Consider the following 18,491-nt stretch of genomic DNA (forward strand, 5'->3'; position numbering starts at 1 on the left):
TGGCATATGTTGTGTCTTTTTTACTATATTTAAGAAAAGGAATTTAGGCAATAATGAATACCATCATCAGCCAGAAGCTATTTATTGAACTCTGGAATGAGAGCTCCATGCTGGCCATGGGCACAGAGAACGGGCAGGGTACCACTGAACAAGGGTGAGGAAACTAAGGAACAGAAGTCATCACTGCTCTTAGGGATTTAACGATCTAACTGGAGGGGAATTATATCCAGGGCAAGCAGAGTATGCAGATTTCCTTTTGGTGTACATTAAGTTAATTATCCATTTTTACTAGACCCCATTACTCACAAGATAGTATTGTGTTGGTCTTTTCAAACTCATACACAAACCTACCCAGGCAGTCTTCTTTCCCGTATGAAGCTGGGCTGTTTACCTTGATAACACACCTTTAGTTTGTTGAATTTCCAGGTCATTTATGCAAGGCTTTGTTGAGAGGCTGCTACACCTGCCCGCATTCCAGCTGCCTGAATTTTAATTATGAACACCTCCTTGGCAGCCCCTGCTTCACTGGGCTCTGGGGCTTCTGGCTTACTTTATTGCTCCATATAGATAAAGATATCCGGAGTCAGTCTGTGAAAAGGAAGGCGAGGAGAATAATGGTAGATGCTGTCTTTGTCTGGAATGATGGCCTTCCTGCCACAACCATTAAAACGTTCTCTTTGGTGATGCACATGAGAATTTAGGCAGTGCGAGTGAGGGCAGAGCCAGTGCTGCTGTTCTGGTTGCACTTTTATTCTTGGAATTCATTGTCTATGGTCCCTTCTTACCTTCCCTTCTCCCTATCTCCCTATCCCCAAGCTAGCTCCCTCAAGTGGTCCCATTAATGCATTTTTCTCTCTCTCCTGCAGGGGAGCTGCTGAGTCAGCCCAGACCAGAAGGAGTGGCAGAGATCATTTGCCCCAAGAATGGCAGTGAGCGAGTGAACGTTGCCTTGGTTTACCCACCTACACCGACTGTGATCAGCCCCTGTTCCAAGTGAGTTCTGAACGGGGCAGCTCCTGTCTCTCACTCCCGATCCTGCCTCAGCAGTTGTGATAACAAAAAGCCAGTTAAAGTACATCTCAACACACCTTGAAAAGCAGCCAAGGCAGACTCTGTTATCTGGGTGACATTAACACCATGGCTTATGTAGCAAACCATTTTTTCTCGTGTGTGATTCTTTTAAACTTTTACTGAGAAAAAGTAAGAGCATTTTTAACAGCTTTATTGAGATGTCATTTACATACCATACAGTTCACTCATTAAAAGTATATGTCATTGGTTTCTAGTATATTTTAAGATAGATATATGCAACCAAAAAGAACTCTTTTTTTTTTTTTTTTTTAGTAGAAAGTCATTCTGTCACTGCAGAATTAATTAGGCTCTTTTTTCTTTGGATCTCTGGTTCTCTATCAGTGCTTGATAATCAGGGGCTTTGCTGTTTGTTCCCACCTTCCCTAAAATGTACTTAAAGACAAAGAATGTACAAGTGTGAACTAACTTTTGGGTACAAAGTTAGCTTAATATTACAGATAAAACAATTTTTTTTTTTTTTTTTAGTATTAAGAATCAAACAGTGAAAACACTTTTAAACAGAAGAAATACCTTCTTACTGTAAACCTTGAAAAGCCGCAGCCACAGGTCTTGGAGCAGATCTCGTATCTGGGTGCTTCAGCAACATGACTTACACAGCAAAGTGTTCATGCAGGAAACTTTCATTTTTCTTCCTAGCTGACAACAACAACAACAATTTTTTTTTTTTGCATCTAAGCTTCCTATAGGGAGGGTGGGGAGCTTGTATTTGAGAATGGCGACCTGCCATCTCATCTCAAGAAACTAGTTATGAGGCTGCATTTGAGAGAGCTGTGTGAGAGGAGCTCAGCTTCCGTCCCTGATGTGCTGGCTTTCCAGCCTTGGGCGTGCTTTCTGCAGAGCAGTGGGGGTGTGGTGGGGTGAGGGGGATGCTTCAGGGGCACTCTCATTTCTCAGCAGCTGCAGTAGAAGACTGCTTTCCCTTTTCTCCAAGCCAGGTGATTCATTAGACAGAACATCTCTAATCCCTCTTTGCTGGGAAATATCACTGAACACCCAGGGGAAACTCTTATCCAACGCTGTTATATTCAAAATGTTCTTTTAGCTAACTATGAATATACTATAATTCCTCACTAGTATGGCCCCAAGAAATTGTAAAATCTTGAAGTGCTTCTTAAATATTAAAGTAGAATTACAAAGTAACTTCATATTAACCAGAACATCCTCTGTCCTGAACATATCAAACAACAGAAATTTTACCGTCCTTTGAATTGTGTACATTAGTCTCTTTCTTTCAAATACTTGTAGGATGAGGATAAGGAGATATTATAAAAACAGCAGGATGTAGAACAGAGGGAAACAGTTGTTCCATGTACTTTGCATTAGTGTAGATTTTCCTGAGCCAGGAGAGATGTTAACCTATTGTTTTGCCATAGCCACGTGGCACTTAATAGGCAAGATAGAGATAGGGCTATAATATCCATTTGCACAAGAAACCACAGTGGCACAGAGCCAGCTTTATCAGTGTTTTCCCATGGGCTTCTTGTTGTACTGCCACGGAAAGATACTCCAACCTGAAAAAAATGCTATCGGCCCCTCTCTCTCTCACACACAGTTTATTATACCTAAATGAATAAGTCTTTAAAGTCTTAGTAATCAGAGCCACGCAGCCTCAGACATCTAGATGCTAGAGAGAATACCTTTAGGGATTGAACTGCTTTTGACCTAGCTATGTGAATAGTTTTGTTTTGAAATGGGTGGAAAAAAAGTCTCATGCAAGGGATAGCAGGTTTGGAGTGTTAAGTCTCTATTTTAAATGAAGGAATATCTATGAAAACAAACATCCAGGCCAGGCCCAGTGGGAGGTCTAATTTAGAAGTGGATGACCGTGTATTGGAACAGGAGATTTAGGGGACTGATGAAGAACGTGTCTTAGGAGGTGGTCATTGCATCAACGCAGCTTAGATCTCAGCCTGAGAGTGAGGCTTGGGGTCCCAGCAGGCACTAGATATTTGGGAGACTGGAGCTACTGCACTGGCTTTGCAGTTCTAGCCAAGTTAACTTAAGCAGGTCACTGTAGAGTGATCTTTTACTTCTCTGTCATCCTGTAAGATGCAGGTGGATGATCAAGATTGGGCTTTCTTAATCAAGCACGTGTATCAAGATTCCCATAGGGTGGGGCTGGGTATCAGTCTTTACAAAATAAGAATCACCCAGATGATTTTACGTATGTGCGCTGGACTTTCTGATCTTTCTGCTCTCTTTCATAGTTCCAGGGGTAGGCTCCCTGGCCAGTGGACCTTATCTTTGGCTATGGTCAGTAACCAACTGGCCGCACTGGGGCAAAACTAACCCATGCTGTATGGATCAACACAATCCGTTCCACCCTCATTTCACATTTATAGCTGAACATATGGTTTATTGTTCAGGTCAGGAAAGGATTGAGAGTGACAGGAGGGCTATTCGTAATTATTATGCCAGGACAATAGGCATCAACCAGCTATGTCCCAGGCATACCAGAATAATCACCCTATTCGTAGGTTATTGATTTATAGCTTATGGTGATTTTTAAAAAGACATTCCAAGGTCTTTATCCAGTTTACTCCTTTCCTTTATCAGTTAAATCAGAGACTTGTCACTTAACTACCTGATTTTGACCATAGATACAATAATGGTGATCAGAGTACTTTATAAAGAAAAACCATTGATGATGTTATTTGATTGGATGTTCCTTATGAATTCTAAGCTTTTCTATTTCTCATTTTAAAATTTTTCTAGGTGTTTTATTCCTCCGTGGGGAGACACAGAGAATAAAGAGTAGGTAGTCGTTTTTTTTTAAATATGATTTACTCTCATCACTTGTCTCGGTGGTTGGTGGCTGAGGTCTCTACCAGCATTCCATTAGGAAGAGGTTACATGTCCTGAATGAAACGCCTTTCCTGCACCTCACCCTCTAGGGAGAAACCTAGGGGCTGAGTGGCTTCTTGACCCTTTTGATTTGATCAGATTCTGTCAGATGTGAGTCATTTCTATGCTTTGGCTATCTTGGGCCGATTTTCAATGATATTTACATTTGAGATTAGACGAAAGTTCATCTAGCAGCAGATTCTACTGGGTTGCTGTGAAAAATTCTGACCTTTCTAAGGATATGATTCTATTTGATGCATTTTAAGAGCGTTTATTGAGGTATACTTTCATACCATAGAACTTCCCCATTCAGTGATTATTAATATATTTACAGGGTTGTGCAACCATCAATACAATCTAATTTTAGAACATTTTCATCATTCCAAAAAAAACTTCCTGCCATTTGCAGTCATTTGTGTCTAATACAACACCTAGTTCCCTGCAGTCAACATTTTTAGCGTCCCTTTCAGGAATAGTTTTGCTGCCTGGTGTGTTGGTATTAAACAGATTCATGAGTTTTAAAGAAATTCTTATGAACATGTTACCCCTAACTCAATTCAGTCAGAGGCAGTGGATTGACTTGCACCACCCACTGCTAATCCCTTGTTTACTGGACAATAGAGGGGAAGTGGAACTGCTTGGAGGAAGGTCAGCCTCCTTCAGAACTTCTTTTTTCTTAGTATAGGTAGCAATTTTTAAAAACACAGACTTTGTTTTTTAGAGCAGTTTAGCTTCACAACAAAATCTAGCAGAAGGTACAGAAAGATCCCATATACCCTTTGCCCCTACACACGCACAGCCACCCCCACTACCAACATCCCCGCCACCAACATCCCCACCAGAGGAGTACATTTGTCACAGTTGATGAACCTATGCTGACACATCATAATCGCCAAAGTCCGTAGTTTACATTAGGTCTTACTTTTGGTGTTGTACATTCTGTGGGTTTGGACAAATGGATAATGACATATACATATTACTATACTATGTTTTCATTTCCCTGAAAATCCTCTGTGTTTCCTCTATTTATCCCTTTCTCCCCGTTAACCACCGGGCCTTTTTTTTTTTTTTTTAGTTTGGTTGAGGTGTAATTGACAAATAAAATTGTAAGATGTTTAAAGTGTACATCATAGTTATTTGATATATGTATACCTTGTGAAAGAATTTATACCACCTAGTTAATTCACACATCCATCATCTCATATATTTATCCTTCAGAACTCCTGAATGGCAGCCTAACTAGCCCCTAAAGGGATGCTGACTCTTAGACATTAGGAGTCTGAAAGGACAAAAATATACTTTCAATGGGAAAAGTAAGCAGAAAGTGGGATAATTTTTAAATTTTATTAATTTTTTTAAATTTGTGAAGTCCTGTCTCCATCCTGTTGCTCTGCAGGTTGCAACCCTTAAAATTCCAATTCAGAAGGGAAGCGAGAACTTCTTTGGATTTGCATTTCATTTTTGCGTGCCTATATAATGTTTTTCTTTCTCTTTTCTAAAGAGGTTTAGACCAAACCTACTTTTGCCAATTAAAGTGTATATTCTGATAAACTGCCAGATAACCCAATTTATCTACTGATTTTTCACTTAAAAGAGAGAATATGAAAATGTTTTACCTTAAGGCATACTGGAAGGCAACCCATGTTCTTCCAAGTGGTTTTTTAATGGACTGAACATACAGGAAGTGGGAATATATCATTTTTACTTCCTAATAGTTGCCATTTCCCTCGTGGTAGTACCATGTTGTCTGCATTCCATCATAGGCGGAGCGGTGGGACTGAAAAAAAGGAACTTAATTCTGATCGTGACAGGTCATGTGTTAGAGAATTAGAAGAAAATGGGCTGTTTTGAACATTGTTGGGCTATGCTTTCTCCTTTTCCAGAAAGTGCTACTACTACTAAAAGGCAAGGCTGAGACACTGTGTTTCAAAACTACCTTTTAAGCTTGGGTTATTGTGTATATACTGTAGTGTTCCCATTCAAGGAAGATCCCAGTAAAATTTCAGTTACGTACTATATTATAAGTATTCTCAAAAATATAGTGATTACTTTGCATAGGAATTTTGGCAGTTACATTGTTTTGACACAAGGATATTTAAGACCAATTGAAATAGCCTTTAATAAAAAGTGGGATGAAGACTCTGGCCTTTATCTCACTAAATAAACAGGCAAATTATGTTTAACTGCACTCAGATTAGTTAACATGGACTTGATAATTTTTTAAAAAAGCAATGGAGTGAGATGGATTTGGCTTTATCACAATGGAGGATTTTTCACTGACCATAGACTTTTAAAGCATGGAGAGTGGGAAAGGCTACCTATGCAGTTTGCCTGTGGGGTGTATCACAATGATTTGCGTTGATTTGTTTTATTCTTTGCAAAGAGTGAAGCAGCTCATTGCCTTGCAACTTTTACAGGTGAGGAGGAATAGTGTTTCTTTGATTATTTAGTCTTCCATCAGCCACATTGATACTGGAATTTGTTCCCTCTCTGCTTAGGTATCTCCATACTTTCTTGGAAAATTAAATGGAAAAGATAGTGCTTCTTTCCCTTATGTCATCATTTTTACTGTGCCCAATCTGTGACTTTAGGAGCACCAATTTTTAAGGGTAAGTCTCTGGGAAGCAGAGAGGGTTTCTTAAACAGATAAGGGCTTCCTAAGGACTTGGAAAGTTTAGGGGGAAAGGGAGGTGTTTGGGGTGAAGAATTCGATAGAGCAGGACATTTTAAGGTTACAAATCTTTTACTTATCCGGAATCAAGGTGCATTTGGGAATTAAGAATAAGGAAATGGCTTTATTCTTTCACCTAATTTACTACAGCATTGTACAGATTTGTAATCAGATCCTTGTTGGAAAAAAAGAGGTCATCTAAAAAAATTTACTCAACTATTATGCAAGAATATAACATCAGTGAAAACTCAAGTTGATTAGCACAACAAATAGCTTTTAAAAAGCAGTGTTTGTGTTTATTTTCTCAAGGCAGTTTGATGGGCTCTGGAATTAACTTCCTGAGTTTGAATCTTTCGGATTCGTTAGTGCTGTGAGGTAGACGTCTGTCAGATTGAGGTTACAGAAGCTCTGATCTCGTGTTGTTGTTGTGAGCATTAAGAGACAAGTACAGGGAAGCATTTGGCATTACTCTTTACACTGAGTAAATAGTGCTCAATAAATTCAGTTGCTGTTATTTCACTAGGAATTAAAGGTAGTAATAAAAACGAAACTTCAAAGTACAAATAAATATACTTGAGTAAAATTCATCCCCTGACTTACTAGCAGTGTTTAGCTTAATCGAGGTACCTGCCCAAGGAAGGTATATGTGAATGCTGGACAAGTATGTTGGCTTATCCTCCCCTCCACCACCATGAAGGGATCACGGCAGAACATATGAAGATCTATTAATAAGGCCACCTGCAGTTACTCAATAAACATTGTTGCCCCAACCCTGTCTGTCTTCATGAGATAAAGAGATGAGTGGCACCGTTCCTTTCATATTATAGTCACAAATGCCTACTGTGCCTGGATGAACTCAGAGAGAAGCCCCCTGGCTCACGTGCTTCTCCCAACAACCCTGTAAGTCCCATAGGGCCAGGAGCAGGGAGTCTGAGACCGAACCATGTTCCCACAACCACAGCGACTGATACACAGTTGGGCCTGAAATCCATGCCATGGCTCCCAGGCGCAGTGCTGTTTTCACAGCAAGTTCTTATTTGCCCATTTGTTTTAAATTATAGAACATTATTAGTATTAATAGAACATTGGAGGTATAGTAAGGCCAAAAATCAAGAAACAATTGCCATTGAAAGGATAGTTCATTACTCGCATTTCCTTAGAGGAGGGGCATGCCGTGCTATTGGGGGCTACACGGGGAAATACCCGTCATGAGGCAGAGAAAGGGTCGGACTGTGGGCAGGAGCCTGCATTATGGCTTCTGCGTGAGGGTAGAAACAAGGCAGAGTGAACAGGCTTAGGATGGGCCATTTTGAATAGTGTCAGCCGGCCGTCAGGCATAGAGACTGTCCCTAGTTATCTGGTACCATGCCTTAGGCGTGTTTGCTTAGGGCAGGTGAATAGTGGCTCAGACTGTGAGATCCGATAAGGAAGGCGGGTGGGGTGTGGGCTTTGGATCAGTTGGTTTATATTTGAGAAGCACATTCACTTTCCAGTTATTATCTCTAGAAACTAGCTAATGCTGGGAGGGGCAGTCCCTCTAGGGTCAGCAAGGCCTCAGATGTCAGAGCTTCAGAATACAGAAAATAAAAGATCTAGTTAATACAACGTCATATGACTTTAGTTTTAGCCTAAATTTCTAAATACCTAAATAATGTTGCTTCATCCCAGGAATGCATGTTCAATAACCTGAAAGGATTGGTCATCTGACCTCTCACTTCAGCTCCAGGCCTCTGTTTCCAGCAACCTGCATGGCCACCCCCTTGAATGTCCTGTGGGCTTAATAGTACGAATTACTGGGGAGTCTTCCTCCCCCAAAGCTCTTCATCAGCCTGCACATTGCACCCATCTGTGAAGCTAGGATCTGTCAGCTTCAATACTGCCCTCTTCTCCATATGCAGTCCTCCACTGAGAGCTGTCATCCTATCTTATCAGTTGTCTTGACATGAGCGAATTTGGCCATATAACTTTCTCTTCTGCCTGTGTTTTCACCTAGACCTACTTGTCTTTGCCAAGATTCCTGTGATTGAGTTTCAGCTTGCCTCTATTCTTTAGTCTTTTTGTCTTTCAAACCAATATTATCTTTCAATGTCAGGCCCTGTTACTTCTCTCTCTATTTAAAAGCCTGAATGGCTTCCTATTGAGTATAGTCCCAAGTTCAAAATCCTGGGCATGACTCACAATCAGACCCTAACCACCCTGCTGACATGTGTGACACTCCCCTACTATGAGAGGCATCAGCTATACTATGTCCCTGGCTGACTCTCAGTCCTTAGCTGGCTGCCACCCCTTCTCTCCTACCAGATGAAGACCCATCGTCCCTAAGGCCAAAGTCATATGCCACTTCCCTTGAGAAGCTGAGAAGCCATCCCCAGCCTTTCCAACTATAATCAGTCACTCTTCACATCTCCTCAATACTTCTTATACACCTCCATTATAGTAGCGAACTCATAGTAGCTTATCTGTTTTTCACCTGAGACTTTTTCATCACATCTTATTCGTCATTCATTCAGCAGATCTTGTTGAGTATTTGCCCTTGACTAGACATTGTGCCAGATGTTGAGGATGTGGAAATAACTTAAGACAGACAGACCTTGCCCTCAAGAATCTAATGGTCTTTTGGGAGAGAATGGGAATCAAAAATATAATCAGACAATCTTGTGAGTGTCTAATTTACAACTAAAATATGATACTTGCTGTGATAGGAGTATCAACAAAGACCTGTAGGCACAAAGAAGAAAGAACTATACCAGCCAGAATTGGGAAAAGTTCTAGGCACTCGAGGTGGATCTTGATTGATAGATAAGGGCAAGTTTATGAGATGGGGAATCAGTGAGAGGTGGAAAAGGCTGGCAATTTGATGGATATTTTTTTTCTGTAAGAGCATAAACAAAAAGTGGTATCACTGTGGAACTATGTTCAAATCGGTTTTCCTTTTACTTCCTTCAACACTGGAATATTCCCTTCAACAATGAAGAAGCCCTTGATTAGGTATTCTTGTGTTTCTCAGTCTTACATGTGGCTCAGGGGAGCAGACAGCCAGCCACAGCTGTCTGCATTTCCGGAGGTTCCTTAGATTCGGTTAAAAAACGTACATAGCACTTCTCCCATATGAACCCACATCTCACACCACCAGCGTTAACTGTTTGGCTGAGACATGTGTTTTCACACTGCCATCCTCTTTAGTTTGATATATTATATTATTACTTGAATTTGAGGCAGTCTTCAAAACTTCCTCTACTGGCAAGTTTACTATATTAATAGGCCTTCAAAGAGTCTTCATTCTTGAGTGCCATAGAAACAGGAAAGTTTCTATGGCACCCAAGCTCCCAAATATTCCAACCTGTACAGCATGCTTCAGAGTCAAATAACCCCCTTCTAAAGGCCTGGCTCTGTACCCTCAGGGAAGTTATTTTACCTCTTGGAACCTTGCTTTCCTTCTTAGTAAGATGCAAGGTAAGATGGAGCTTACCTGGTGGGACTGTGATGAGTTGAAGATTCATGAAATAATGCACTGCAGTGAATGGTGCTATTCCCAGTGTGTAGTAAGTTTAAGGTTTTAGTAAATGGAAGGTGCATATTTTTGATGATGTTGTTATTAGTATTATACTCGACCAATTCTTGTGTGGTCTAGAGAGATGTCTTAGGTAGAAACTAAATTGTCAGTTCCCGTAAAATCAGGTAGCATTAGCAGAGACAGGGCTGAACGTGAAGGAAGTAGATCATAAATCCTTTGTGTCTTTGTATGTTTTATTAAATGCTGCTAAAACACTTTTTAAAACATTACATCGCATGTCATTATAAAAAAGCTGAAATAAGGTTTGGGGACATTTGACATTTTTTCCTTTAACCATTTTGTCTGAATTGAATGCCACTTTGTTTAACTGAAGATGCAGCCATTTCTTCACTTCCTATTCATCCAACTCCAGATTTTAGTTTGACAGCCTTGCTTACAACTCTTTAAGTAAAATCATGCCTTTTAGTCCAGATGGAAGACAGCCGTTCTCACTTTTTCGTGTATATTCCTACTCCTCGAGAGTTATTTAGTGCATTTCTATGTGTGTCTGTGTGTTTCCTGAAAGGAAGCAGTGTCGTGTATAGAGTTTGAGGTTCTTAATCGGGAATCCAGTTAAGCTGTGAGATCACAGTGGAGTAAGTGCTTACACCTAACTGATGTAGTCTCCTCGTTATGTCTGAATTTAACATCACAAACAGAAATGTTTGATCAATCTTCTAGTAAAGAGTCTTTCCTTTGTAGGAACATTAGTTGTCTGACATTTACATTTTTATAAGGAGTTCTAGAAATAGAAGTAAAAATCAATGCAAATGTATTGCTTCCTAATCTTATAATTGAGAACTGTCATTGCCTTTTGTCATTCCTGTGCTTTCTTCATATCTACCCATATAGGAAGAACGTTGGTGAAAAGCACAGAAACCAGTGACTTTTATGGCTGTGGAATTTCCGTGGAGAAAAGAGAGCATAAGAACTCACCTGGACCATCTTTCGCACCTGGTAAACCCTCCACACTCCCAGTGTGTTCCGTGAACTCGAGTGCATAGGTGTTCAGGGTGCTTTCTGAGGAGGGGCACGCCTGGCCTGCACATGAGGTGGGAGGGGCGGGGGACGGATGGGAGAGAATATGGAGCAAATGTTTTACAACCTGAACCTCAGAACTGTGATCCTCCAAGGAGAGCGCTACTTGAAGAAAAGAAAAAAAAAGTCGAACGGCTTCTCAGGGATTTTGTTTTCTGTGCACATATAAGCCATAGTTCCAGTACAGGTGGCAGTATTTAGAGCACTCAGATTTCAGTTCTGTTAAATGTGAAAGAAGGATCGACTGACCATTCATTGCTGTTCCGTAACTAGTGTAAAATATGTATATGTTTATCTTTATTTTTATAATATGCAAAAACATTTAAATTTATACAGTTTGAAGCTTCTAGCGTTAGTTAACACTGGGTGCAATATTCTGCATGAGAACTGTGCCAAGATGGGGCTGATTTCTTATTTTTAGCATATGACTTTTTTGTTCATTCTTTATACTTTAATTCTTCTCAGATTAAAAAAAATAATAATAAGACACCAATCTGCCCATGGCTTAAGTTTTGGTTCACAGAGAGGCTGCCAGCAACCTGCAGGAATGTTCAAGGTGCACGTCAGGCAATGCTCCCTCTCCTCTCAATCACAGATCCCTATAAGCGTTGAGCGGGGTAGTGGGATTATTCATTTTCTTTACCCACATGTCACTAGTGCTGGGCAGCATTCTTTGCTGCAGGCTTTCATGCTGATGGTGGGCTGTCAGTGGGTAATGCTCTGATGGAAGTCTGGTGTTGGGATTCTTCAGCGGAAAGGGACAGAGGGGTCAACCAGTCCATGGAAAACCTGAGTATTTCAGTAGCTTAAGATAATCAGGAGTCAGTTGGAAACACACAAAGAACTCTGGTAATGAGTACTTTTTTTTTTTTTTCCTAGAACGGAGTCTATGAAATTTAGCAGAGCACTTTGAAAGCTCTCCACATCTGGCTGTCAGACATTAGATAGTAAATGGCCTAATTGGAGAAGCATAATCCCACATTGGTTATTTATAAATACAGAGCCTCTGATTGCCAAGAACTAGTAAAACTCTTCTTTTAAAATCTCCATGAAGCAAAATTTAAAAAGCAAACCAAACAAATTGCTTTCTCTTCTACTCCTGATTGGGGCCAAACAGCATCTGCTGCAATAGTAACACATTCTAGTCTTTGCGGGATGTAAAGGACTCTGTTTACATCTGCCTCCTCTGTGGTGTTGATTGAAAATGTGTAAGACAGGAAAAGTGAGTCAGTTGGTATTATTCTTTTACTTCTTTTATAAAGTATTGACTCTTGCAATGCCACAGTATACAACGTCGCAAAAGATTTTTAAAAGAAATAACAAACAAGCAAGCACTGCATTGCAAAAAAATCATAGATCTATTTTTGTGGAATATTTTATGCCCTAGGAGTTAACTTCACTAACCCCAGAACTTCCAGTTAAACAAGTATGATTTCTTATGATCATAAAATCAAGTGGGATCAGACTATTTCTGCATTTTTAAATACTTACTTGAACATAACACCTCAAATTTGGGATTTTTTTCTCTTAGAACACAGTCACAAAATTAATCTGGTTAATCCTTTTGTCACAGTTCTCGTGTGTGTGCATGTGCGTGGATGCGTGTGTGTATAAGTGTAAACTGATTGCTAACATTTAATTGCTTCATGGACCATTAAATCGTTGGGCATAAAATTTTTTAATTGGCATGAGACAGTTCCTAAACTGTCAAAGTAACCGATTTTGACCACTCTTTTGAAAAGATTTTTAAGCGTGTGACTTTGAGCTAACTCTCCAGGGGACCATATTAAATGAAAAAAAAAATGCTACTTTGGGTGGCATACCCCGAAAAGTGCGTGTTGTTATTATGAACATAAACGCCCACGTTCTTAATATCTGCTATTTTTTGACAAGTGATGTTTTGTGCTGTCATCTGAACCCTAGAGAAGCAATGTAAGAAGAAGTCTTGGTGTCACATGTGTTTAAGCAAAAAAGTCGTGGTGACAGAGGGTCATGTGACCAAAAGCAGCTCCAGTAAAGCTTGAGAACTTGCTTCAGGGTGGAGGAAGGGTCGGAGATACAGAAAACACTCTGCTCTACAGGAATTTTCACTGTCTATGCAGTGAAATTCTTCTTTCGACACCTGGGAAGACTCAGCCAGCCGAGGCTGACAGGCAATTCACTGAGCACAAGGGGAGTCTTCCAGCCATTAGTCCCTGGCCTCGCAAGAAAAAAAAAAAAGCCTTCCAAGTTTGTTATCGTTTCTATTCCTGCAACTTGTGGTATCAAAACTACTTCCTGGAATTGTAAAAGTGCTGCCAGAATAAATGTTTTTCCCCCTTCCAAGAAAGAAAGAAATGACATTGCTCAGATTTGATACTTGAGTGGTGGACTCTTTTGAATGAATAAAAATGGAAAAGGGTTGGTGTCATTCCTGATGAGGTATGTGTTATTTTTCATGCCACAGTTTGTGAATTGTAATTGCGGTTTCCCATTTAATTGTCGTAACTGGGCAGAAAAAAAAATTTTTTTTTAAGGTCAATAAAAATACAAATGGTTAAGCAATTATATTACCAGAGTTTAGTTATTCTTGCTTTTGTTTGTTTGTTTCAATTTTATCAGTTAATGAATAACGATTATACATTTTTAGTTAAGTCACGTTTGAGCTATGGGAGGTGGATGGTGGCAGCTCTGTTTTGGAAATGAGTCCCCAAGAAGAAAATTGATGAGATCTGTTTAAATCTCTGCCAGTGTTTTCAGACTGGAGATTCAGCTCCTGAATATATTGGCTGTGGTGTCTTAAGTCAGATCCTTTCTTTCAGTGATCTGCTATACTCCTAAACCAAAGCTTATGAATTTATGACAGGTTTGCAAGTTCTCTTTTCCTGATCTTTTTTTCAAGGGCTCTTTGCAGAAATTCTTGCCACCACCTTGTAACTATTGCCCCGGTGGGGCAGGTGGCGGGGGTGGGTGTCTGTATTCACAGGCTGAAAGAGCTGGCCCGCCAGGACCAGGACCAGAGCCTTTGTTCTTCCTGGTGTTTTTATTTTTTTCTCTCTCTCTTTTTAAAAGACAGTTGAGAAAATAAGGAAAGGAAAAGTGTGGCTGCTTGGTTGGTGCAGAAGCCACAGCCTCTAGGGAAGGAACAGGAGCAGAAAAGTCTCACTCTGAGGTGCTGGGGCATTGGCACAGGGAAGAAAGGCCCCTTGGCCAGGAGGGCCTCACTATAAGACTCCTGAGAAGGTCGGTGGAGCTACTGGGGGCCATGAATCCAAACATATCTCTGCCAATGGAAAAGTTGAAACCATGTGGTGGTCAGAATTTTCCAAAGAATAGTGCGGATGGGCTTGCTCTTAGAACTGGGTGCCATAAGGCAAAATGCTGGGTCCTGCTGTCCCTCCTGGTGAACAGCACGAGGAACAGAAGTCATAGCTCCCTTACCAAGTACCTTGGAGTTCTTTAAAATTGGTGAGCAGGCATCTGGTGACAATTAGAATGCCTGATTTTTCACACATGTCACTGTCTCCCAAGCCTATTTCTCCTACTTCATTGTGGGCTTTTGGGGTAGATTCCAGGTTTGCTTTAATACAAAGGCAGTTGCTCAGGTGCTGCACTCAAAAGCCCAAGGTTTCCTTTGCCTGTGCCTACTTATGTCACCCACTGGTACTGGAAACCAGGAGTGACATCACCTGGTAGAACTTGCTGCTATTGCATTGAATAGGGAGGGGACATGGAGTTCCTGGAAGAGGCTTTATAAATCAGATGACCCTTTGATGTTATCTGGGTTTGACAGCATGAGGAAATTCACCTGGTAACAGAAACCCTATTTGAATACAAATGCAAGTGAGAAATATCTTCTTCATCTTTATATACATGAAATATTTTTGAATGAAAAATAACTCATTGTTTCCCAAACTGCTCCATGAAATATTTGTGTCTCCTGAGACACTAAGACTTGTTCCTCTGCAAAAGACTTCTGAGATCATGTAAGTTTGAAAAATGCTGCATTAAAGCTTAAAAGAGTTTTTGCCACAGGACTCAGAACATTTTAGATGTCAATATACATTATGAGTATCCAAAAGGGAATAAAAAGTGCAGCATTTTCACATGTGTGAGAAAGGAAGCCTTTCCCAAGAGTCATCTGTAGACATCCTCCGAGACCCAAAGTACATACAGAACACGCCTGCCACTGCAACCCGAGAGGCAGACATAGCATCAAAGGATAGGGAATCACTTCTCTTTGTAGGCCTTTCATGTTAGTAGGAGGCAGGTTGGCACGGTGGTTAAGAGCACTCACTCCAGACCGCCTCCGTTTGAATCCTGGCTTTGTCATCTATTTATCTTGTGCTCCAACTTCCTCATGTGTAAAATGGAGAAAATCTACCCTATACAGTTATGAATGTTAAATGAGACACAATGTGTGAAGTGCTCATGACAGTGCCTAGTGCTGGTAAGCACTAATCAAATGCGGCTAATCTCATTCTACTTACTTGCATAGTTCTCTCTCTCTCTCTCTCTCTCTCTCTCTCTCTCTCTCTCTCTCTTTCACCTAGAAAGCAGGCCTCAAGCTCTGAGTCTTTAACAGGATCTAACAAGGATTTTTAACTGTTTGTTTTCACCATATTTATTAACTGGTTATTTGTACCAGTGATAAAATGTTTGCTCTAAAAATGAATACATTTAGAATGAAATACTTAAAATGTATTCGAAAGAAAAAACATTAAATGAATAAGTGCAGGTGATAAACAGAACAAAATGGTGACTATATGGCAAAATTTATGAAAATTTTGGGTAATACAATGAAGGAACACACTCTAATGCGACCTACAGAGAGACCAGGCAGTTTCCCTGTGAGCCTAAAAGAACCCAAACCCTTTTAAAGATGTTTCCCCCCGTTCTAAAATTTCTGTGAGAAAAATATATTGGAAGATTACAGAATTATATTCTTAGGACCTTTTATTTTTCTTAAATTATTCGATATTTAAAATAAGTTCTGCTGCATTCTTAAAAGTCTGAGTGTAACCAGAGGCTCTCCATGTAAATACAGCTCTGAAATTTGAATGGGAAAGCTGATTTGATTTGTGAAAATTTTAGTTTTTTGGAAGAAACTTATAGATAAAACACTTTTTCTCTGAATCTTTTACTGAACCCAGACTGAAAAAGTGAACTCATGTTTCACTCATCAGAAAAAAATGGGCAGAGGACCTGAATAGACACTTCTCCCAAAAAGACATACCAGTAGCCAACAGACATGAAAAGATGCTCAACTTCACTAGCTATTAGGCTTCACTAGCTTTTAGGGAAATGCAAATCAAAACCACAATGAGGTACCACCTCGCACCTGTTAGAATAGCTATCATCAACAGGACAAGTAACTTTGCAGAGGTTGTGGGGGAAAAGGAACCCTCATACACTGCTGGTGGGAATGCAAATTGGTATAGTCACTATGGAAAACAGTATAGAGGTTTCTCAAAATATTAAGAATAGAATTAGCATATGTCCCAGCAATCCTTCTTCTGGGCATGTAACCCCAAAATTTGAAAACATCCGTAAAGATATATGCACCCAATGATCACTGCAGCATTGTTCACGGTGGCCGAGACATGGAAACAACCAAAGTACCCTTCGATAGATGATTGGATAAAGAAGCTATGGTAAGTATATACAATGGAATATTACTCAGCCATAAGAGATGAAATACTGCCATCTGCGACAACATGGTTGGATCTGGAGATCATCATGCTAAGTGAAATTAGATAGAAAGGGTTGAGAATCATGTTTGAAAGCGACAAACAAATAAGACAACAAAAACTCATAGGCACAGACAACAGTGTGGTGGTTACCAGAGGGAAAGGGGGAAGGGAGGAGGTAGATAAGGGTAAAGGCGGGGTCAAGTCTATGGTGATGAGAGGAAATTTAACTTTGGGTGGTGAACACAATGCAATATACATATGACGTATTATTGAATGTACACTTGAAACCTATATAATTTTATTAAATAGACAATGTCACCACAATTAATTTAATTTTTAAAAAAATTTTTAAAAGAGAGAAATGAAATCAAAACTAACTGCGCCACTTTGGTACACACAGAACAAGACAAATGGCTTGAATTTATAGTCACTCAGTACCTGAGTGGCATGGCATTGAAATTAAGTTGGACACAGTCCACATGCCCAGGGTGTGTCAAAAAGTAGATATCATGCCCAGCAAACTAGTGACACATGCGCTCTTTTTTTCTCCTACTCCAAAAAGCATGCCAGGATGGCAGATGAGTGGACTTCCAGAGTGACGGAGTGAAGAGCTCAGTGAAAATCCTCCCCAGCAAAACAAAATAGGGAAAATGTTTTTGAGAAAGACAAAACCACAATCACTTAAAATCTCTGGAAATTGTCCTAAGGACATATAGCAAATGGAGAAATAGTCATTCAAGAAAATCTAGTGAATATAAGATCAGCCCAGTCTGACATTCGAACTATGTCCTCCCTAACCCCTCTGCCCCCATAGCTTCACGTTCTAGACGTGCTGCCTCCCTGAGCCCTCTACTCTGGGCAGATGTGGCCAAGGAGATGAAGATTCTCCCCTCACTCAACTCGTGTCTGGGGCTATGGTTTTACCGTGGGAGGGGCAGGCTCCGAGTATTTCTATCATCTCCAGCTCTTTACGGCAGAAGCTGTGTTCCAGGCAAGAGTGGCTGAGAGGACTAGGGCCTCCCCCTACTTATAGGAACTAAGCTCTACCGCAGACAGGGTTGGCCAAGAATCCAAGGGGCTCGATCTCCCCCGCCCAACTTTCAGATAGATTCTACCCTAGGAGAGGCAAGCCAAGAATACCAAGAACACCATTTCTTCCTCCCTCAGGACTCACTTGTAGAGCAGGGGTATCATTCTCAGAAAAAGAGGGTCCTCACTCTCAGTTTCGGTGCAAAGGCACAACAGTTTACCCAGAGGAAAGGCAGGCCATAAGGATGAAGAGCTCCAGGTCTACGGCTATATCACCCTAAACGCACTGGATCTCCTACAATCTCAGAAGTTAAGCTCGGAAGCTAAGCAGTGTAGGGCCTGGTTAGTACTTGGATGGGGGACTACCTGGTGCTGTAGGCTTGAAAATAAATAAATTATAAATAAAAACTAACCACATTAAAAAAAAAAAAAAAAAGATGAAGAGCTCCAGGGCTCTGCCTGAGGAGAACCGATTTTATTTGGAACAGAGCCTGGAGGGTTGCATGCCTAGGGATGTTGTCAAAACAGTGGAGATATTGGTGGAGAGCAATGGAGGAGGCTAGTAGTTCTGTGAAGCAAGTGGGACAGCAGA

At 40.5% G+C, this 18,491-nt stretch overlaps 1 protein-coding gene across 4 annotated transcripts in view; it reads left to right on the forward strand.

Annotated features, from left to right (window-relative positions):
- MFHAS1 (malignant fibrous histiocytoma amplified sequence 1) overlaps window positions 1–13,747 on the forward strand; it is a 64,671-nt gene extending 50,924 nt beyond the window's left edge. The window contains exons 2-5 of one of the 4 annotated variants that reach the window (XM_025049922.1): window positions 867–993; window positions 3,808–3,846; window positions 6,435–6,545; window positions 11,013–11,148. In XM_025049922.1, the coding sequence (XP_024905690.1) occupies window positions 867–993; window positions 3,808–3,846; window positions 6,435–6,462 (194 nt within the window). In that variant the 3' untranslated portion in view covers window positions 6,463–6,545; window positions 11,013–11,148. Of the gene's footprint in view, window positions 1–866; window positions 994–3,807; window positions 3,847–6,434; window positions 6,546–11,012 lie in introns of all 4 variants that reach the window. The other 3 variants (XM_025049923.1, XM_006916347.3, XM_015592897.2) reach the window with 3 other exon arrangements.
- Window positions 13,748–18,491: the final 4,744 nt, after the last annotated feature.

This window comes from Pteropus alecto, unplaced genomic scaffold (genome assembly GCF_000325575.1).
Source record: "Pteropus alecto unplaced genomic scaffold, ASM32557v1 scaffold24, whole genome shotgun sequence".
NCBI classification, from domain to species: Eukaryota; Metazoa; Chordata; class Mammalia; order Chiroptera; family Pteropodidae; genus Pteropus; species Pteropus alecto.